A 20,375-nucleotide genomic window follows, 5' to 3' on the forward strand; every position below is an offset into this window, starting at 1 on the left:
ATACTGCCATCATCATATCGATTTGAATAGCCATATGTCATCGACTGCGAATGAGTTGTTCGCCGTCTCAGTATCAGCCAATAGGAACGCAGCAATCATTATCGACTGTTGGATGCTGAAGTCGACCAGCTTACGTCGACCGTTACAGTGGCTGTGTCTGACACAGGGATTGAATACATATCCCATGATTATGTAGCACTGCTAGAATTCCGGTATCTCGAACGCTTTCACGATATATAAGCTCCAGAGACCCTGAGGTTTTTAACGATGGAAAAAAGGTCCATCCAACACTGCCATCATGGTGGAGTTCCTGTTGGACTGATCGATGGACGATCATCGATGGGGAGAAATCCCGCAGCCCGTGGTGGGTTGTTTACTATTTTCGGATCGGTCCATGTTTCGTAAGAACGTTTCGAACCGTTCTAAAAACAAAGCATCTATTGGATAATATTCTAGGAGTGGGGAATTCATGGCGTGTCGGCTACGGAGCAATTGTATCCGTGGTAATATATTACACCAATTTCAAACAGGCCTAGCGTGGCTTGTCAAATCAGGCAGCATCGAAACCACGCCTCCAGGCTCAGCCGCAATCCATCAAGAAAGCGTCCTCGTCCCTGATCTCACCCTGTTCTCTTTCCCTCTCTCCTCCCCAAGTTTGCGTTATCTTTTTTTCTCTTTCCATCCACATTTTCATCGGCCCTGCTAGGTTGCAACCATTCGTATATTTATTCATAACTAGCATCGCCCAGGCACCCCCCTCCCCACCCTCACTGTTGCACTGGGTTCTGCTTTACCGCCGACACTCAGGGCTTTCCTTGCTTTCGACTCGAGTATGTACTCAAATGGTCTCCCGGCTCCGATCATTTAAACAGGACCGATATATTCCCCGCCTTTCCCTTGTGCACTGTCTAATCATTTGCAACTCGGCAGACCTGCCAGCCGTTAACTGGCTGCATCACTCCTCGTCTAACCAGAAACTTCCCTTTGGTTCGGTCATCCATCGATAGTGAGTCATTCCTTTCCTTTCAGGTGCCCGCTCGCCCTTGCTAACGCCATTTTCGGAACACTAGGGGTCATCCACCATGAGTTCAGCGCAGGACTTTACCTCTATAAGAGCCCACCCAAGGCGCCGTCCACTCAGGGCAACTCAGCCCTCAGTCGTTCCGTCCGAAGAGCAACCACCGTCACTACCCTCGCGGCTCCGCCTACGCAAAGGTGAAACATTTAACCCATCCATCCTTCGCGCATCCGACCGTGACCATTTTGTACCCTCGCTACCCCGACGCTCTCCCACATGCCCTGGTGCTTTGGAAGCTATCGCCGCTGGACAACAGCGCATGGCCGAAATCTTGGACCGCCTTGACTTGAACGACGTCACCCCGTCGACCTCCGAAGATAAAGAGAACCTTCCCGCCCCCAAGAGCTTTGCCCGGCTTCACCTTGAAGCACGGAAGGAGGGCTCTGTTGAGCGCTCCCGCCAGACCAGCCCGATGCCCAAGGAACGCCCTCGTAGGGCTCAGAGAGTCCACTGCCATGCTTCTGATAGTGGAATCGGCTCCTCTATCAGCAGCGGTCAGTCTATGTCGTCTAACAAAGGTACATGGTCAAGGCCGGTTTTCTCCACGTTTGCACTCGCTAATAACCTCTCAGTAAAAGCCGGCCAGCTGTCTCGTGGCAGCAACTCAGTCCTCACCCGCTCCCAATCTGCCATCACTCGTTCTATCAGCGCCATGGAGGTTGAAAACTCGAAGAAGCACAAACTCAGCTCTGATGGCCACGCAGAGATTGAGAAGCACACCCTTGGTCCCCTTCTCGAAAATGAGCGACTCAAGCCGTTCCACCCCATTCTTGAAGACGTCCGTCAGCAGATTGAAGATGAACGCATCTCCTGCTTGCGTGACCTTGAGAAGACGGTGTTCTCGCTCGCTCCAGCAGTCAAGGCCACCGATGCCGCCTATGTTCGGTTCTGCCAGCATACTATATTGTGCCTTGGCCAGACCGTCTCTTTCTTGAACGGCCGGGACTTGTGTACACCAACCGACAAGCCCTACAACAACGGCTACTTCGTAGATCTCTTGGAACAGGTTTCGCAGTTCAAGAGAATTCGTGACGAATGGCGGAAGAAGCACGAGACCGATGAAAAGCTGAAGTATGTGTTGACGCTTTTTGAATTTGTTGAAACTTCAATTAACCGACTATCGTTTAGGGCTCCTGAACTTAGGCTTGAAGGTGGGATCTCCAAGACTGGGCGCCCTCTTGAGATGGTTGTCGAGCAAGATGGCGAGGCTGTCTCTCTGCGCACTGGAAAGCCTTACGATGACCAGTCTATTCCTTCTATGAAACGGACTCTTAGCGCGGCGTCCGCGGACGAAGGTGCCCAGCGGTCCATGGCTCGCCGCAAGAAGAATGCGCCTCCCATGAACATCAACAAGAAGTGCAAAGATTGCGACAAGGTCTTTGCCCGACCATGTGACCTCACGAAGCACGAGAAGTCCCACTCTCGTCCCTTCAAGTGCCCTGTTGCTTCCTGCAAGTACCACACCAAAGGCTGGGCCACCGAGAAAGAAGCAGAGCGCCATTATAATGACAAACACTCTGACGCACCCCGCTTGTACTCTTGCCAATTTGAATCCTGCTCTTACAAGTCTAAGAGAGAGAGCAACTGCAAGCAGCACATGGAGAAGACCCATGGATGGGTGTACATGCGCTCGAAGAACAACGGCAGAGTAACTAAGCGGGCCTCTGTCCAACAGAGCCCTACCCCATCCAGCGGCTCTGCCCAGCCCAAGCCCGACATCTGGAGCATGACACCTCCCTCTGAGGTTGAATTGAAACAGGAACCGGTTCCCTGGGGCTCTTCAGCTCTCACACCGGAAACTCTAGATTTCAATAACTTCCAGCCTTCTGTGACTGGGATGCCAACGCCGGTGACGGGCACAGTGGATGCTGTTACCCCCACTACGGGTACTATTAACTCGCCTTCTGAGCCGTATGATCTGCCACTAGAGAGCGCTCATATTCCATTGGATATGTTCCCAGAGATGAAGGACAACTTGCTGTTCACTGGCGGAGACATGGACTTCGCAGACTTCGGCAATAACTCAAACATGTTCAGTGACTTTTACGGTGATTTCACATTACAGCCGCAGGGCTTGAATTATGGAGATGTGCAGCAACCTCAATTCGAAGATGACTCTGCTGGCTTTTTGCTTGACGTCTACAACGATATGCACACCTACGGGATTAACCCCGGCCCTGGCGGCGGCCTCTAATCTCATCACATGCTGTGATTGGGAAAGAAACCCCGAAGGTGGGGCGTTTTGATCAACGTGTTACGACTTCTCTTTTTTCGTGTTAGGCGAATGCTCCGTACAGTTCACCAATTTTGTGCAAAAATGTTTTGAATGTTGGGCATTTGCCTGTAAATAATATCACCCTTCTCAATTCATTTTTACTTTTTCTCGATGAGATGCACGTTTCTGGATTTTACTGGCTTTTGAGTATGACAATCTAGTTTGTCGTTTGCTTAGATAAAATAAATCCGATCCAAAGTATGCTGTTGCAACCAGAGTAAGCCTAGAAGCACCTCCAAAGAACTACTATGCTGTTCACTCTGAGCACTCCCACTCTTGTCAATGAGCGGAGAGAACCATAACAAGGGCCAACAACAAACATTTTCAAAACGGAACCTACCTCCTTCGGCAACTTTCCAATACCGCACCCCTCATCTCTTGATTCTGCGCAGGAAGCGTTCATCAAAGTGTCTTATGCGCCTATTGCAATCTCTTCAAGAATCGAAATTCTTAGTTCCGCACTCCGATCATATGCGCTCAGACGTACTACCAGTTCCTTCTCAGCGCGGATAGAATGTACCATGGATAATGCTGGTTTTTACGCCATTTAGGCCTTGAACTATACTCTCGGAACTCAATAGCAACTATAGCTGGGCTCCACATACAAATGGTCAGGTCCTGGACTTCATCCCACCCAGCTCCCGATAGGGTTTGGTACGCTATAAAGAGCCCAAAAGACACAACTTAGAACGTCCACTGAATAATACATTTTACTTTGGACGGACGTTATAAAGTAAAACTAAAAGCAGATAAACTCTTTGCCATGTCTGAATGAAGGAGACGGTCCTTCATCAACTTTAGTTCATGGTCACTACAGATTGTGTGATGGCTGGCTGACTGGTTAGGTTTGCCGATATCGAGCCTTCCTTGAGTATGTATCACCGAAGATTATAAGTCCAAAAGAAGAGAGATCCAGTCATATCTCTCGCCTCTGACAGTAGAAACAATGCAAAACAGGGGCTACCAAAGCGCTGAACTATCTTTACTTGCTGTTTTGCACCGCAGGAACTTTGCCGCGGGATTGAAAAATAGGCATGTCCCAAGATTTCCATATAACCGACTGTCTGATAATAAGGTTTATCCTGGGTAGCATCATCAATGGTCCCAGTGGTAATATCACTAAGGACTATCAAAGTATTCGTGGGGTAGGCAGTCCTTCTCAAACAGGCATAAAGGAAAGCATGACTACCACCCGGGAATGTAGGATTATCTTGAACTATTCAATAATGCATACAGCAACAATAAAGATATGTTGATTTTGAGTATATTACTACGTGTCATGATAACATGTTCACTTTTCTATATGATCCAATTCCCTAGGCATCGATTATCGTTTACCTCGACAGGGCAATGTCATCAATTCTCATAATCATCTTCACCGTCTCCGCCGCAAGCTCAATCGCGCTGGTGCTAACAAGCAGAGGCTGTAGGATATTCTCCTCGGTGATGTCGTCCTTCACGCCACCGCTGCGGATGCTGACTCCAGCGTTGTGCTGGCCCTGGGCGTGGCGGTGTCGGAGCTCTGTGACAACCTTGATAGAGTTGAGACCGGCGTTTTCGGCGAGCGTCGTAGGGATGACCTCCATGGCGTCCGCGAAGGCCTTCCAGCAGATGGACTCCGTGCCGGTGATTTCACGGGAGCGCTTGGCAAGGAGATTGGCGACTTCGATTTCCGGGGCACCACCACCGGCAATGAGGGCGCGCTTCTTGACCAAGCATCGAATGACACACAGAGCATCGTGAAGAGAACGCTCGGCTTCGTCGAGGATGAGGTTGTTGGCGCCGCGGGCGACGATGGACACGGTTTGGTTGGCGGCGTTGGCGGGGGCCTTGATGCCGGTGATCTTGACATAGCGAGCACCAGACGACTGGACCTCCTCTACGAGGTCAGCGGTGCCGAGCTTGTCTTCTGTGAAAGAGTCGACGTTCGCGACGGGCTTGCAGCCCAAGCTCTTGCACAGGAACTCAACCTCGTCACGTTCAATGTCCTTGATGGCGAGAATCTTGAGGCGAGAAAGGAAGTGGAGAGAAAGGTCGTTCACAGCATCACGGAGAATGGATTTCTGGATCAGAAGGACGTTACACTTCGTCTTCTGGATCTTCTTGACCAGGTTGAGCAGGTACTGGCGCTCCTCCTTCAGGATCTTGTCCATCTGGCGGTAGTCGTTCACTACAATCTGGTTTTCCATCTAATAAAATCGTCAGTAGCTGCGTTCCCCAGTATTTGCGGTGTGGAAGAAACGTACATCAGGCTTGGGCGGGCTGAGCTGGAACTGGATCAATCCTATCCGGGCCTTCTCAATTCTTGTGGGACCACCGCTGCTCTTGATAACCCCCTGGTTCAGGACCAAACCATCAATCATCTCACTGTCCTCAATTGTTCCGCCAACCTTCTTGACAATTCTGATGTTCCTGAGGTCCACGTTCTCTGCTGTCTTGGGGTCAACCACTTTCAGCACGGAGTCCACGGCCATCGGTCCGAGAAGGCTCGAGTGCTGTGACACAATCTTGGAGGAAAGCGAGGTCGACGCTGCTTGGAGGAGGGTGGCACGGTCCATTAGGTTGATCGGTCGGGACATGTTGTGAAGGATCTCAACAGCAGCAGCAGCGGCTCTTTGGAAGGATTCGGAGATCACAGTAGGGTGAATACCCTTTCCAAGCAGACGCTCAGCAGCAGCCAGCAGACTTCCGGCAATGACAACGACCGATGTCGTTCCGTCTCCGGCCTCAACATCCTGAGCAGCACTGAGGTCGACTAGCATACGGGCAGCGGGGTGCATAACGCTCATGTCTCTCAACATCGTGTTTCCATCGTTGGTCTGCGGGGGGTAAGCGGTTAGTGTGTTGTATTTCGGAGACTCAGGTAGGCATTCGTACGATAATTGTGTTTCCTTTGGGCGTTTGGATCTGTGCTCAAATTAGCAGCTGCATCGACCGGAATGAAAGTTTGATGCCTACCATCTTGTCCATACCCCTGGGTCCCAATGACTGTATAGCGAATTAGCCCCTCATCCTGATACTTCCATCATTGCACGCGTACCGTTCTAATTGCATCGGAAACAGCTGCATCTCATTAGTATGGTGATTTACTTGCAATAACACACATAACGCACCTCTGGCAGCAAGAATGTTGGATGCCCGCACGGCGACAGGCTTCTCCTTGTCCTGCAAGATATCAGTTTCGGCCCACAGTAAATTCCCCTCCGCAATCGACGCACCTTGAAGGAGGTGCTGCTAGGAGCAGCTGGGGGGGCAGCGGAAGCCATATTGTGAGAAGCTATGATGCAGACACCGTAGCCTATGAAGACAAGAGAAAGAAGAAAAGGGGGTGGTAGAGACGGAGAACAGGACTGGTCCAACAGCGGCTCTCGAAATTCTTCCAGGCTGCGGGTTTGCACTTTGGGCGGTGTTGCGCTCTGGGGCTTGGCGCCCACTAGCGTCAACAGCTCAAGCTGGGACCGACGGACAGACTGAACAGCTCTCGACGACATCACCTCTCTTCCATCTCTCACCTTCACGCCATTTCCATCTCTTTTTCTACGTTTTTCTTCTCACGACACCCATAACCGTTGACACTTGTACATTGTTCCATCTCCGACTGTTGTTTCGCCTCTCGGCCAGCTGTTTAGCCACATCCTCTCACCATGCCTTCCGCCACGGGAGAGAACTGGGAGAAGTACAAGAAGAACTTTGCCGATGAGGAAGAGCCCGAGAAGAAGATTACCCCTCTTACAGATGAGTATGTTGCTTGCTATTATCTCTACCGGGCCCAGCGCCGCGGTCGCCGCGCTATGATGCCAGTTGCTGACGAAGCGCAGGGACATCCAAGTACTCAAGACCTACGGCGCGGCTCCGTACGCGAACGCATTAAAAAGGCTAGAGAAACAAATTAAGGATAGGCAAGCGAGCGTGAATGAGAAGATTGGCGTCAAGGTAGGGGCTGACTTTCTTAACATCCGCGTCGCCGCAAGGAAAAGGAAGGGAGCTGACGTGCTTAGGAATCCGACACCGGTCTTGCACCTCCACATCTTTGGGATGTTGCCGCAGACAGGCAACGTATGGCGGAGGAGCAGCCGCTTCAGGTGGCCCGCTGTACAAAGATCATCCAGGATGAGAAGGACCAAGACAAGAGCAAATATGTCATCAACGTGAAGCAGATTGCCAAGTTTGTGGTCAACCTAGGAGAGCGAGTGAGTCCTACAGATATTGAAGAGGGCATGAGAGTCGGGTATGTTTGCATCTTCATTATATGAGGTCTCCTTTTTGACTGACTGTTCTTTCCAGTGTCGACCGAAACAAGTATCAGATTATGTTGCCACTTCCGCCTAAGATCGACCCAAGCGTTACAATGATGACAGTCGAAGATAAACCAGATGTCACATACGGAGACGTTGGAGGCTGCAAGGAACAAATTGAGAAGCTACGGGAAGTCGTTGAAATGCCACTATTGTCGCCTGAGCGTTTCGTCAACCTGGGTATCGACCCACCAAAGGGTGCCCTTCTCTACGGTCCTCCCGGTACTGGAAAGACCCTTTGCGCGCGAGCCGTCGCTAACAGAACCGACGCGACCTTCATCCGTGTCATCGGTAGTGAACTTGTCCAGAAGTACGTTGGTGAGGGTGCTCGCATGGTTCGCGAGCTCTTCGAGATGGCCCGAACCAAGAAAGCCTGCATCATCTTCTTTGACGAAATCGATGCAGTCGGTGGAGCCCGTTTCGACGACGGTGCAGGTGGCGACAACGAGGTTCAGCGTACTATGCTGGAACTGATCACACAGCTAGATGGTTTCGATGCTCGAGGTAACATCAAAGTCATGTTCGCGACCAACCGACCGTCAACACTGGATCCCGCCCTGATGCGTCCTGGCCGTATCGACCGTAAAATCGAGTTCTCCCTCCCTGACGTAGAGGGTCGTGCTAATATTCTCCGTATTCACGCCAAGAGCATGTCCGTGGAGCGCGATATCCGATGGGAACTCATCTCTCGACTCTGCCCCAACGCAACAGGTGCGGAGCTTCGCAGTGTTGCAACAGAGGCTGGCATGTTCGCCATCCGCGCTCGACGGAAGGTCGCCACGGAGAAGGACTTCTTGGCGGCCGTGGATAAGGTTATCAAGGGTAACCTGAAGTTCAACTCGACAGCGACGTACATGCAGTATAATTAGATGGATGCTTGCTGGGGTTTCTGTCATTGCATCTTTGGGATTACATTGCATGGGCTGGACGTGTATGTTATGATCAATTTAGCTAGGAATTCAGTCCACGATGGTTTCGATAATCATGTTCATCGACAGTAAACATCGACAGCAAACGTTGTGTAGACTTTTGCCGTTCTATCTCGGCATCAACTCCCGAATGGTATCACATGACTACTATCACGGCTCATCTCGGCTTCTTGAAGAGCACAAGAACAACCAACAGCCGACTACAGTCGCAGAACAGCCAACCACGTAAACAGTGTCTGTCATGCCATTTCAGTCTGGCAATAACCAAATAACCGTACCCCAGGCAATCCCAGCCCCATCATCATCCACTACTCAACCCCGTAGACCCCGGAATTTCTCTCTTAAAATGTATAGCCGGGATAAAGGAAGACCGGTCCACGTGCCCAGAAGCGACCGCGGCCAATGACATTCTCCCGGCTGCCCGAGGTGATTACCACTAGACACAATCTGATTGGACGCCTCGGCCCCGGTCCTCCCCGTCGGCAAGTGAAATGCCATGATTAGGTCAGCCGAACTTCCGCTCTTCGCGGATCCAGCAAAAGTGTACCGGGAGCTTTGCAAGTTCACTTCACTGCACTCCCTCGTTGCTGCTGCTGCGCTAATTGACATCCCTCTCCCCTCCTCCGTCGCCCTAGTTTGTCTTTTATTAGGGAAGAGCTAGGTTTCTTTTTTTTTTCCCGTTCTTTTCTCCGCGCGGTTTGACATCATGAGCTCCCTGGGCTTGCGGAGCTTGGCTCCCGCCTCGAAGGTTGGTTATTTGATGCGGTTATTCGGTTGTGCGAGTTTGAGGCTAATTAGAATTTTGGGGACAGATCTCCCGTGCTTTGAGGGATCAGAGACGTCTATTTTCATCCTCCCGACCTGCAGGTACGCATTGAAGACCGAGACAAGACTGAATTGCGGTTTCGCCTGTTGCTAACCCGCCCTTGCGCAGCCCGCATCTTCGGCAGCAACCCTCTGCGCGCTAAGGCCGCTGAGGGCTACATCTCAGATAAATACCCGGTCATTGTAAGCAATTGGACTCAATGGTAGTCACAGAGTCGTGGGGAATTTGGTTCTGATTGTGTATAGGACCACGAATACGATGCCGTCGTCGTCGGTGCTGGTGGTGCCGGTCTGCGTGCCGCCTTCGGTCTTGCTGAAGCTGGATTCAACACTGCCTGTGTCTCGAAGCTTTTCCCCACTCGATCTCACACTGTCGCTGCTCAGGGTGGTATCAATGCTGCCCTTGGAAAGTAGGTGTTTCATCTGTATATCAAATTGTCTCCTGTCGCATCGCGCTAATTCCTGCCAATAGCATGCACCCCGACGACTGGAGATGGCACATGTACGACACCGTGAAGGGTTCCGATTGGCTTGGTGACCAGGATGCTATCCACTACATGACGAGAGAGGCCCCCGCTAGTGTTCGTGAGCTCGAGGGTTACGGTTGCCCCTTCTCCCGTACCGAGGAGGGTCTCATCTACCAGCGTGCTTTCGGTGGTCAGTCGAAGGAATTCGGCAAGGGCGGACAGGCCTACCGTTGCTGCGCCGTCGCTGATCGTACCGGTCACGCTCTTCTTCACACTCTATACGGACAGTCTCTGCGCCACAACACGAACTACTTCATTGAGTACTTTGCCATGGATCTGCTGATGGAGAACGGCGAGTGCCGTGGTATCATTGCTTACAACCAGGAGGATGGAACTCTCCACCGCTTCAAGGCTCACCACACTGTTCTGGCCACCGGTGGATACGGACGTGCCTACTTCAGTTGTACTTCTGCCCACACCTGTACCGGTGACGGTATGGCCATGGTTGCCCGTGCTGGTCTCCCTAACCAGGATCTGGAGTTCGTCCAGTTCCACCCCACTGGTATCTACGGTGCCGGATGTCTGATCACAGAGGGCGCCCGTGGTGAGGGTGGTTACCTACTCAACTCTGAGGGTGAGCGTTTCATGGAACGTTACGCTCCTACCGCCAAGGATCTTGCTTCTCGTGATGTCGTCTCTCGTTCCATGACCATGGAAATTCGTGACGGCCGTGGTGTTGGTCCCGAGAAGGACCACATCTACCTGCAGCTGAGCCACTTGCCTGCTGAGCTCCTTCACGAGCGTCTCCCCGGTATCTCCGAGACTGCCTCCATTTTCTCTGGTGTCGATGTTACCAAGCAGCCCATCCCCGTCCTGCCCACCGTCCACTACAACATGGGTGGTATTCCCACCAAGTTCTCCGGTGAGGTCCTGACTGTGGATGAGGCCGGTAATGACAAGGTTGTGCCTGGCCTGTATGCTTGCGGTGAAGCCGCCTGTGTCTCCGTCCACGGTGCTAACCGTCTCGGTGCCAACTCTCTTCTGGATCTGGTCGTCTTCGGTCGTGCCGTTTCTCACCGTGTCCGTGAAATCGCCTCACCTGGCAAGCCCCACGCCGAGCTAGCCTCTGATGCCGGTGCCGAGTCCATCAAGGAACTCGACTTCGTCCGTACCGCTGAGGGCCCCAAGTCCACCTTCGACATCCGTAACGCTATGCAGAAGACCATGCAGACTGACGTCTCCGTCTTCCGTACACAAGAGAGTTTGGATGAGGGTGTTGAGAAGATTACCAAGGTGGATGCGCTCTTCGACCAGGTCGGCACCAAGGACCGCAGCATGATCTGGAACTCCGACCTTGTTGAGACTCTTGAACTCCGTAACCTGTTGACTTGCGCGTAAGTACTCCTTTCAAGAAAGGGATAAAAAAGAAAAACTGATGGCTAACAAACCCTGCAGCTCTCAAACCGCCGTTGCCGCCGCTAACCGTAAGGAATCCCGCGGTGCTCACGCCCGTGAGGACTTCCCAGAGCGTGACGATGAGAACTGGATGAAGCACACCCTCACGTGGCAGAAGACACCTCACGGCAAGGTCGACCTCGGCTACCGTAGCGTCGTCGACACGACCCTAGATGAGAAGGAGTGCAAGCCTGTTCCTCCCTTCAAGCGTGTTTACTAAGCACGTTCATTGTCTTTGCCAATCATTCACCAGGTCTAAAGCGACATCATTGCTGATAGAGATCTGGCTTCGGGTTGTTTCTTAGGAGGCGGGGTTGGAGTAGCCTTTCGACTCGAAGAAGGAAAAGAAGCGTCATGAAAATTCGATTGGAATAATTTTCTTTGTCTTCATATGTGTATATCCATTGTTTTATCTTCAAGGCGATGAGTTGGGAGTACTCACGTTCTATTGTTTTTTATAGCCCATTTGTTAGCTTATACAACGGAGTTTTCTTTGCTTGAGCCCTCGGTGAGGAACGTACCTAGCCAATTCGCTCAGAACGATGACCACTTCAAACGCTCGTTAGCTTGGTTTTTGATTGGCAAAAGAAACTAAAGGCTGACAACCCGGTCTGGTGGACCTCGTGGTTCTTTGTCTGTACAAAGGACCAGCACCCTCGCAACATGTTCGAGAATTTTCAGAAAGGAAAGCCATAAAGAGATATGGTTACCATCGGCAACCGCATGAAGGATAGTCGTGCTGGAGTGTTTCCGATTCATTCCAGAACCCTGATCGTCTCGTGTCGAACAGTGTTAACCGACCAATAAAGGAACGGATGCTCATCCTGGATGACATCGCCTAAAATACGCTGAAAGGATGCCTGGGCTCGTGATACCTCCGTTGAAGAACCAACGTCGGTCATCCGTGGGACTGTTCATTGAAGTAGTTGGTTCGTAGACACAGCCTCTTCATATGGCTGAATCTCAATTCTCACACAGCATTCTTCTCTCCATCGTTCTGACTCCTGTACTCGAATGCTGAGCCGGCCTCATGCGTTAAACGCACTCGTTAAATCGCTCTTTTGCTAGCGTTATTCTTTTCCTTTCCTTTTTTTTACTGTAAGACACTGCATCTTAATGGCGGAAATAGTGGCTCGTCAGGATACGGAGTGTGCACCCAGCTCAGATTGGTATGTCTGCTCAGGTGGATTCCGAGGCTGCTGCTCCGTTAATCCATGTGGCTCAGGATGTCCAGATTCGAAAGGTGACAAGTCGCCTTCGACAGAACAAGAGAACACTAAAGAGACGATATCGGTGACAACGGTAACGGCCACGGCAAGCACAAGCACGAAGACCACAAGGAGGACGACGACAACAGAAGCGGCAACCACAACGACAACAACAGATTCATCAACAACAAAGACCAAGCCGACACTCACCAGCAGTGACGACACTTCACAAACTACCACCACGTCTGCTACCTCCATGTCAGAAACTCCCAATTCCAAACCTACCTCAATCGGGACCACCTCGTCTTCCAGTCAAAGCCACACCAACTCAAGCATGATTGGAGGTATTGTCGGAGGCATAATTGGTCTGTTGTTGATCCTATGCATCGTCGCATTCCTGGTGTTCGTTTCGAGAAAAAAGCGTGGGAAGCGGTTCACCCTCCTCCACTGGAGATGCCCTCGGACGGAGTATACAGAGAGAAGCATCGAGGATGGCAATGCACCCAGCACGCAAGCGGCTCAAGTGCAAGCCCAAAACCAACAAACCTCAACGGCTGTCCGCAATATCGTAACCGGTCCACCTAACAATCAGCCACAAAGTATACCAGAAGAGCAGTCACCAGACATCTCGCCACTTCAAAGCGACCAAAATAATTCACCACGAACAATCGCATCTGTCTCCTCACCATCAACAGTAATAAATCCTAGACGTACCAGGAATTCATGCTCCAAGTCTGCAATCATCGCCCCTCCCCCAGACGCTATACACCCGGCGTTCCGCGAGACCGCGCACCCTCCAACAGCACCATACCTACCACCCACCTCCATTCCCGAAACAACCACCATAAGTACCACAAACGCCCACCCTGACACCACTCCAGAGCTCTTCGACACAGGCTTCTACCTCGGCCGCCTCGAACTTCCCGCCAGTTCCTCCCGCGAGCTCATCAACATCCCCTTCAACGAGCGACAACGCCAGCGCCAGCGCCAGGACGAACAGAAGCAGATTTACCGCGCGGCAGGCCTGCCATCTCCAATAATTACACCCGGCGGAGCAATCCTATCGGCAAACTTCAACAGCGTTCCTGTTGATCCTGATTCGCACGCAATGAGCTTCATGGACTATGACTCGGCGAGTGAGCTTAAGCCGCCGACACTGGCGCCGCCTGGGTCACCACCACCAGTTTATCGTTCTGACCGGAGGAGGGGCTCGTTCCAAGTGAAAGAGAGGATGATGGTGAAGTTCCGGAGGAGGTCAAAACTGACATGATATACTTACTATGTAGTATACTTTGGTGTTTGTTTCTGTCATTTCCGAAGTTCTTCTTTCTCGCGGGAACTTTGGGCCCACGATGTTGAAGAAACAACGAAGAAGTTGAGGATGGGAAAGATGAGGTGAGACAAAACACACGAGAAGAACAAAGTAATGGAGGTGGGATACTCCTTCCTTTCCACCTGCACCTTCCTTACTACCCCTCGTCCCGTCCGTCGTCCGTTCGCTCTTTCCCGACGGGAGGGCCGGGAAACTCCAACTTCTTGGAGTCGTTCTTTCCTATTTGGGTTCTTTGGTTTTCGTGGTCTGCCACCATAACAACCCTAACGCCCTGCCTCGCCGGAACGGCTTACTGATTTTGGTGGTGATGTCCAGAAGGTTTTCTTTTTCCTTTTCTATGTTTACTTTCTTTTTTTTTGCTTTCGTTCTTCTCTGCCTGGGTTAGATCGCTTGTTAGAATGTTCACTCTGTTGAGCTGAGCGTGGTTTTGCTTACACGATACACTTGTTGCATGTATACATGGCGCATGGCTTACCTACTAGACTGTCACTATACTGTACCTATTTTTTTTATTTATTTGTTGGGTTATTAAGGGTGAACGGGCCTGGGAGGGGAATAAAAACCCGAAATGCTTCTCTTTATATGCATTAATCAATGTATCTTGTATATTTCATGATGTAGATCCTACCCATCCGATCATGACGCCCATTTTCGTTTCCTTTTCTATAAATCCCTTAACCAGCGGAGTGCGAGCAGGACAGGCCTCGTGTAGATATACTCTATAGGATGCTCTTAAGCACAGAGGTCTGCTCGAGAACAGCACGCTTGCTGCAGCCACCGATGGCGTCCTTCAACTCAACGGCACGCTCATAGTCCAGACACTCCTGGATGTCGTCGCCGAACCGGGAGTCAACGCCCTTGAGTTGTTCCAGCGACAGCTGGTCCATGGGCACGTTGTGCTTCTCGGCCAGCGCAACGACACGGCCGGAGATGTGGTGGCCCTCGCGGAAGGGCACGCCCTTGCGGACAAGGTAGTCGGCGAACTCGGTGGCCAGCATTTCAGGGGCCAGAGCAGCGACCATCTTCTCGGGGATGGTGGTGAGGGTGGAGAGGACACCGGTGGCGATCTGGATGCTGTCGCCGACGGTCTTGATGTGGTCCAGGAGAGGCTCAACGCTCTCTTGCAAATCCTTGTTGTATGTTGTCGGCAGGCCCTTGATGGTCATCATCAGACCGGCCATGTGGCCGAAAGCGCGACCGGACTTTCCACGCAGAAGCTCCAGGCTATCTGTTACAGTCACTCAGTCAATCATATCATATGAATTATGAAATAAGCAGGCAATGACTCACCAGCGTTCTTCTTCTGAGGCATCAGCGACGAACCAGTTGAATAGGCATCCGACAGACGAACGAACCCATACTCCAGACTAGAGTAGATGATCAAGTCCTCGGCCCAGCGAGAGATCTTGAGCATGAACGAGCTACCCCACTGCATAGTCTCCATAGCAAAATCACGGTCACCGACGGCATTCATCGAGTTGTAAAGGAGACCCTCGAAGCCCAGCTCCTTAGCCATGGACTCACGGTCAATTTGGAACGGGTTTCCAGCAAGGGCACCGCAACCGAGAGGAGAGCGGTTAACACGCTTTGTGACCTCGCGCAGGCGCTTCAGCTCGTCGGCGAACGCAGTGGCGTGAGAAAGCAGCCAGTGACTCCAGCGGACGGGTTGAGCCTTCTGCAGGTGGGTGTATCCGGGCATGAGGTAGTCAATCTCTGACTCCGCACGAGCAATGCAGACCTTGATTAAGTCGCTGAGGAAGTTATCCAGCTTCCGCAGCTCATCCCGCAGCCACAGGCGCAGGTCGGTTGCGATCTGCTCGTTGCGGGAACGGCCGGTGTGTAGCTTGCCTCCGATGTCCTTTCCAATTATCTCCGATAGACGGCGCTCGTTTGCAGTGTGGATGTCCTCGTCATTCTCCTTGACGACGAAGGTGTTGGTGCTCCATTCCTCTGCGATCTGCTTGAATCCGCGCTCGATCTCGGAGAACTCGTGTGCGGAGAGGATGCCGGACTTTGTGTTGGCGCGGGCGAAGGCAATGGAGCCGGTGATGTCTTGACGCCAGAGAATGCGGTCGTAGGGCAGGGACTCATTGTATTGGACCATAAGGGGGTCGAGGCCCTCTGTGAATTGAGTGTTTGGTTAGTTCTGGGTAGTGGGATGGAATGCCATCGGCGATGTCACTGACGAGTAAATCGACCTCCCCATAGCATGTTCTCAGCTACTCCTTTGGGACCGCTCATTTTGGAGGAATTGAGGTGTTTCCGAGGGGAATTGACACAAAATCAGCGCTCTGTAGTTGTTGAGGAGGTTAATCTTCGTCGCCGATAAATCGAAAATGAATCATTGAGTGCGGGCGGTTGCGCTAGCCGTGTTGGGATGACTCATGTCAATTCAGTCGATCACGGCGTTTCTCTCCGGTTGGGAGCAATACTTTTCAACTGCAGTATATGCTACAGATGACTCCCAGTGTGATATTCAACGGATTATAGGAATGGAGAGCCTTCGTTAAGTTTTTATAGGAACACCTCGGCGTCTATGGTTTTCTTTGTATTACTGAGGTAAACTACAATGCCGAGTATATATATATTGACACTCATCACACCATTCTGAAAAGGTATATATATGCAACTATTCGACAGCTATAGGTAGCTCAATCACAATACTATCATCCAAAAGAACAAAGCAATAGATTGGCAGGTAGGTACCCTATATTCCCACGTAATGACAAACACCAGACGACACCTCTCTACCAACAACGTAAACAAACCTCCAGCCAGCCACCAGTCAATTGCAACCAAGGCAACCAAGCCTATCAATAGCGCATATCCCTTGTAGTCTCGATCTCGGCAGGACCAAACTAGAGCTAGGTAGGGTACGTACGTGCCAGCTAGCCCACGTATCCCACGCAATGCATTGCAAAGCAAGCAATATCAATAAAGAGTAAGCACCGCGACAAGCTGGGGACACCGGTGTCATCCTAGCCCACCAAAAAACAAACCCCTGCCCTTCTCTAGGTGTCTATCTTAACACCCAGAACAGTAGAGGTATTTGTCAACCCAGGGTGGACTAACTAGCTGGATGATCCGACGAAGAATACGAGACACCCCATGTCTCCGTTCTACGTCAGGGGGTGTCCGAGTGTCCGGGTGACGAACAAGTGCGAGCGAGCCAGGCAGCCCCATACTGATCCTCATAATCGTCCGCAACCGCAAGTGGGTTCCGGGCACCTGGTATGGACTACTACGTAGTATGGAGTACAGAGGGCACCGGCTAGACTACGGAGAGAGACGAAGGACAATTGGTGGACAGTGGACAGTGGACGAGCCAAGGAGAATCATTGAAATCGGCTGACTCGTGAGTGTCACCACCCGCCTGTCTTTCACGGCTCACCATTCAAGGCGAGAATCAGCGACCCGAGTACCTGGAAACAAAGGGCGCATCCGCCCCACCGGGGCTTCGTGTGCCGCTGTCAGATGCGAAAAGGGGTAAAGGGAATGGATCTCATTATTGCTGGCGGGCGCCTGGCTGGGTCCTCTGTGAAGCGTCGGTGATCCTCGGGCATGACACATGTCGATTGTCGATCTTCATCAGGATCCAAGCTTGGAAATCACTGGCAAGTTCAACCCGGTGAGCTGGGCAAAGGATTCACTAGAACAATCCAGTTGAAACCTGGGACCGGCCATCAATGGTTAGTAAATTGGAGTTCATTCGGGAGGAAGCCTCATATTGACATTTGGCCGAGCGATTTGATGGCTTTCGATCCGGAAGATCGGTGTATATCTGTAGTTGACTGGTCGAACTAATTAAGGAGTGCATGAGGCTTGAATCTGACAGCTGAAACATGAAGGGGCGGAAACCGATCGGGTGGTTTGGATTGACAATGGTTGCGGTGGAGAGATGGATCCTCTTCCTTGTCGCTATCGGAGTTCTCCCCTGAGTTGGCGCCAAGCGACCTCTTTAACGCCGAAACTGACTCTTTGGGAGTGAGTCTGACGGGGTTCGAAATAGAACTGGAGAAAACTATCAAGCGCAAGGATGGGGGTGTGCTTCATAATGATTAATGATGTGACCGAGTGGAAACCCCCGAATAACGTAAATATTGCAGAAATGAAAAAGAAGCTCCTGATCTGCAGCTGCAATGCTGCATACTCCGTTGCTCCGTAGGGCTCGGGGAGACCGAAACGCAGTTGTGGCTGTGCACAAATAAAGTACATGCAGAGAAGGATTTTCACTCTCGTCTCGCATGGGCTTGCCCCGTTTTGTGTCAACGACCTGACTCAATCCGTTTCTTTTCTTATTCCGTCATCGAGTTCTATTCTTCAGACACTCGTCAGAAAAGATAATATTAACCCCACCTCGTATAAACTACGTATTCGTAGTGTGGGCAACTGGGCATGGACCAGCCTACTGTATTCTCAGTGCTCACGTATTGTTTTGGCTCTAGATTGGATTGGTTAAATTGCAGAATTCCATTTTCGCTAGAAATTACTCGATAATGACAGAAATTTGGACACTGAGGTTATCCAAGTGCAAAAAGGAGGGCCCTCCCCCAAAAAATAAAACAAAAAAAACGAAAGGAAAAACCATCAAGGGGAAAAGAGCGACAATGCCATAGGTCATAAATCATCAAGTCATGAGCAAACAGTTTCTTGCTTCATTTCACTCCCAAGGACTACGTGGCCCCACCATCCAATCTTCCATAGCAAGCCACTCACTCCAATGCCTTTCGGCCTCGCTAAGCTCTTCTTCAGTTGTGTCGTGGAGTGGCCGTACGAATGGTGTTTGCTCGTCTGGTAGGACATCATAAGCGGCCTTTGTTGATGCCCACCCGTTGCTCTTTGCGGTGAACAGATAATTCATCCTCTCCTGCTTGCGGATGTTGCCGACGCCATTGAGCCAGTCGCCGCCGAAGAATGTTTCGAGTATAGGTGCCGTGTCGTTTCCTGTCACAACAAGGCGCCGAATATAGTGCCGCAGCGAAATTTGCGATGAAAAGCTGGTACTTGAGGCGCCAAAGCGCGTGGTAGGATTCGATAGTTGCTGACAGGGGAGGCGGATGTTGATGTATGCTGCGAGAGATTGCACAGGAAGCGAATGTTGCGCGTGGTCAAGAAAATGCTGCATGCACGCCGTGTAGTGCGAATACCAGTCGGGCAGATGCACTTGGTAGAGACTTGCGCGGTCTAGAGTTGGACCATCTGGCACAAGCACCGGCCCGCTTGGGGCGTCTGGGCTGGAAGGCAGATCCATCGAGGAAGTACGGAACGGCTCAAGTCTGCCGAGAGCGTGTTCAGCTTCCAGATGAATGGGCTCTGTCAAAGGGGGAATTGCGCTTTAGCGACGGGTCTTGTGTGTACAGAACGGCAGAAAAGACCCATCGAGGATGGAAGGAGCGACTTACTTGCGAATGGAGAAGGCACTGCGGCGACGAAAGAAGGATCGGGCATACCCATAGACACCAGAGAGGTCTCCCTTCCAGAATCGTGTACGCTCAGTGGCATTTCCGTTGTTGGGCATGTAGGGAGAAATAGTCAAGAAGGGGTCAAGGCAACCCAAGAGTACTGGTACTATGTAGAGAAAAGAGCTGAATAGATTGAATGTTTTGGCTTGTGGATCTAAGAGAGTAACATGGAGGGAGAGAAGCCCTCCTTATAGCAGCCGGCGGCACCATCCCCATCTCCCCAACAGCTGCAGGCCCAACACGGTCATTCCGAAGCACGAAGTCTGGTTCCCGCGAAAAAGGAAAATGTAAGATGGACCAAGAATAGGACGATCAATGGTGTAAGAACCGTCCAAGTAAGCTATATGCCGGGCCCGCCGGGGACAGTGGAGCTCGGAGCAGGAAATTCTTGCTAATCCGAAGATCTGAAGCTATTGCCGAAGCTGCTATTGAAAGATAATGTCAAGCCACAGGGAGTTACAGCCACAGAAAAAAAAACAGCCACGTATTGTGGGGCTCTTGTTGGGCCTCGGCTCTTCGGGGTCAGCGATTATGCAGTGGCTGTGCTCAAAATGGGGCTGGTGCGTTAATGCCTGAGGCTGCAAAAGCCGATCATGCCCGTGGCGCAGCACGCCTTATGGGCCACTGTCGCATGGCAGGTCGCGTCCTTTGCCCGTTGAGGAACAGCGTGAGCACTGGCCAGATAAACTATTAGCTCTTAGCGGGTGCGTGGTCCCGAGAACCTGGACTGAGGACGTGCGAGTAGTCGTCAATCAGATCCAGGACCGCAGGGATTTGGAAATCATCTCGATTAGCACATCCTTCCTTGGGCAGGAATGGAATATAGGACTGATTAAGTGATTATAGGGCTCAAAATTACGGGGTCGGTCTCGACTCTCGACTCTCGATTCTTGCCTTGTTGGTGCGAATTGAGGCCCAATCTCCTCCTTGCTGATTGTGCACGAATCCCACCTTTCTCTCATTGATTCTTGCCCTTTTTTTGTGGAAAGTGAAGATTATGATGAGGGATGAGTGATGGTGAGGTGCCATCATCGTCATTAATCAAATC

At 51.4% G+C, this 20,375-nt stretch overlaps 7 protein-coding genes across 7 annotated transcripts; 4 read left to right on the forward strand and 3 right to left on the reverse strand.

The window, feature by feature from the left end:
• The first annotated feature begins 802 nt into the window (after positions 1–802).
• ace1 (putative C2H2 transcription factor (Ace1)) lies at positions 803–3,542 on the forward strand. The gene is made up of 4 exons (XM_040846499.1): positions 803–830; positions 931–1,006; positions 1,071–2,149; positions 2,207–3,542. The coding sequence occupies exons 3-4, from the start codon at positions 1,083–1,085 to the stop codon at positions 3,270–3,272; spliced, it is 2,133 nt and encodes a 710-aa protein (XP_040704661.1). The 5' UTR covers positions 803–830; positions 931–1,006; positions 1,071–1,082; the 3' UTR covers positions 3,273–3,542.
• Positions 3,543–4,312: 770 nt separating this feature from the next.
• On the reverse strand, positions 4,313–6,731 carry ASPSYDRAFT_42656 (chaperonin-containing T-complex subunit CCT4). Its single transcript, XM_040846500.1, has 7 exons — positions 6,572–6,731; positions 6,467–6,518; positions 6,394–6,416; positions 6,312–6,341; positions 6,231–6,260; positions 5,600–6,172; positions 4,313–5,542 (listed from the first exon to the last, which is right to left on the reverse strand). Exons 1-7 carry the CDS (start codon positions 6,617–6,619, stop codon positions 4,688–4,690), a joined length of 1,611 nt encoding a protein of 536 aa, XP_040704662.1. The 5' UTR covers positions 6,620–6,731; the 3' UTR covers positions 4,313–4,687.
• A 266-nt stretch (positions 6,732–6,997) lies between these two features.
• rpt1 (proteasome regulatory particle base subunit RPT1) lies at positions 6,998–8,517 on the forward strand (the record flags this gene model as incomplete). Its single annotated transcript, XM_040851838.1, has 4 exons — positions 6,998–7,092; positions 7,172–7,286; positions 7,352–7,581; positions 7,638–8,517. The coding sequence occupies 4 exons, from the start codon at positions 6,998–7,000 to the stop codon at positions 8,515–8,517; spliced, it is 1,320 nt and encodes a 439-aa protein (XP_040704663.1).
• A 595-nt stretch (positions 8,518–9,112) lies between these two features.
• On the forward strand, positions 9,113–11,915 carry ASPSYDRAFT_42659 (succinate dehydrogenase [ubiquinone] flavoprotein subunit). The gene is made up of 6 exons (XM_040846501.1): positions 9,113–9,325; positions 9,390–9,444; positions 9,512–9,585; positions 9,649–9,812; positions 9,875–11,263; positions 11,325–11,915. Exons 1-6 carry the CDS (start codon positions 9,284–9,286, stop codon positions 11,542–11,544), a joined length of 1,944 nt encoding a protein of 647 aa, XP_040704664.1. The 5' UTR covers positions 9,113–9,283; the 3' UTR covers positions 11,545–11,915.
• A 525-nt stretch (positions 11,916–12,440) lies between these two features.
• Positions 12,441–13,802, forward strand: ASPSYDRAFT_87432 (uncharacterized protein; the record flags this gene model as incomplete). Its single annotated transcript, XM_040851839.1, has 1 exon — positions 12,441–13,802. The coding sequence occupies one exon, from the start codon at positions 12,441–12,443 to the stop codon at positions 13,800–13,802; it is 1,362 nt and encodes a 453-aa protein (XP_040704665.1).
• A 564-nt stretch (positions 13,803–14,366) lies between these two features.
• On the reverse strand, positions 14,367–16,189 carry ASPSYDRAFT_42663 (argininosuccinate lyase ARG4). The gene is made up of 3 exons (XM_040846502.1): positions 16,052–16,189; positions 15,156–15,986; positions 14,367–15,093 (listed from the first exon to the last, which is right to left on the reverse strand). The coding sequence occupies exons 1-3, from the start codon at positions 16,104–16,106 to the stop codon at positions 14,585–14,587; spliced, it is 1,395 nt and encodes a 464-aa protein (XP_040704666.1). The 5' UTR covers positions 16,107–16,189; the 3' UTR covers positions 14,367–14,584.
• Positions 16,190–18,129: 1,940 nt separating this feature from the next.
• On the reverse strand, positions 18,130–19,145 carry ASPSYDRAFT_42664 (uncharacterized protein). The gene has a single exon (XM_040846503.1). It carries the CDS (start codon positions 19,114–19,116, stop codon positions 18,526–18,528), a length of 591 nt encoding a protein of 196 aa, XP_040704667.1. The 5' UTR covers positions 19,117–19,145; the 3' UTR covers positions 18,130–18,525.
• Positions 19,146–20,375: the final 1,230 nt, after the last annotated feature.

The sequence above is a fragment of the Aspergillus sydowii genome, assembly GCF_001890705.1.
Source record: "Aspergillus sydowii CBS 593.65 unplaced genomic scaffold ASPSYscaffold_3, whole genome shotgun sequence".
Taxonomy (NCBI): domain Eukaryota; kingdom Fungi; phylum Ascomycota; class Eurotiomycetes; order Eurotiales; family Aspergillaceae; genus Aspergillus; species Aspergillus sydowii.

Bases quoted from the DNA above. Each gene is read 5' to 3' on its own strand.
- ASPSYDRAFT_42659 (XM_040846501.1), top strand. From the start codon at position 9,284: ATGAGCTCCCTGGGCTTGCGGAGCTTGGCTCCCGCCTCGAAG. The intron at 9,326-9,389 runs GTTGGTTATTTG...TTTTGGGGACAG, and splicing joins GCTTGGCTCCCGCCTCGAAG to ATCTCCCGTGCTTTGAGGGA. The intron at 9,445-9,511 runs GTACGCATTGAA...GCCCTTGCGCAG, and splicing joins TTCATCCTCCCGACCTGCAG to CCCGCATCTTCGGCAGCAAC.
- ASPSYDRAFT_42664 (XM_040846503.1), bottom strand. From the start codon at position 19,116: ATGGATCTGCCTTCCAGCCCAGACGCCCCAAGCGGGCCGGTGCTTGTG.
- ASPSYDRAFT_42656 (XM_040846500.1), bottom strand. From the start codon at position 6,619: ATGGCTTCCGCTGCCCCCCCAGCTGCTCCTAGCAGCACCTCCTTCAAG. The intron at 6,261-6,311 runs GTAGGCATCAAA...ATTTGAGCACAG, and splicing joins CCAGGGGTATGGACAAGATG to ATCCAAACGCCCAAAGGAAA. The intron at 5,543-5,599 runs GTACGTTTCTTC...CGATTTTATTAG, and splicing joins TCAGCCCGCCCAAGCCTGAT to ATGGAAAACCAGATTGTAGT.
- ace1 (XM_040846499.1), top strand. From the start codon at position 1,083: ATGAGTTCAGCGCAGGACTTTACCTCTATAAGAGCCCACCCAAGGCGC. The intron at 2,150-2,206 runs GTATGTGTTGAC...ACTATCGTTTAG, and splicing joins GAGACCGATGAAAAGCTGAA to GGCTCCTGAACTTAGGCTTG.
- ASPSYDRAFT_42663 (XM_040846502.1), bottom strand. From the start codon at position 16,106: ATGAGCGGTCCCAAAGGAGTAGCTGAGAACATGCTATGGGGAGGTCGA. The intron at 15,987-16,051 runs GTCAGTGACATC...CTCAATTCACAG, and splicing joins ATGGGGAGGTCGATTTACTC to AGGGCCTCGACCCCCTTATG. The intron at 15,094-15,155 runs GTGAGTCATTGC...TGACTGTAACAG, and splicing joins GCCTCAGAAGAAGAACGCTG to ATAGCCTGGAGCTTCTGCGT.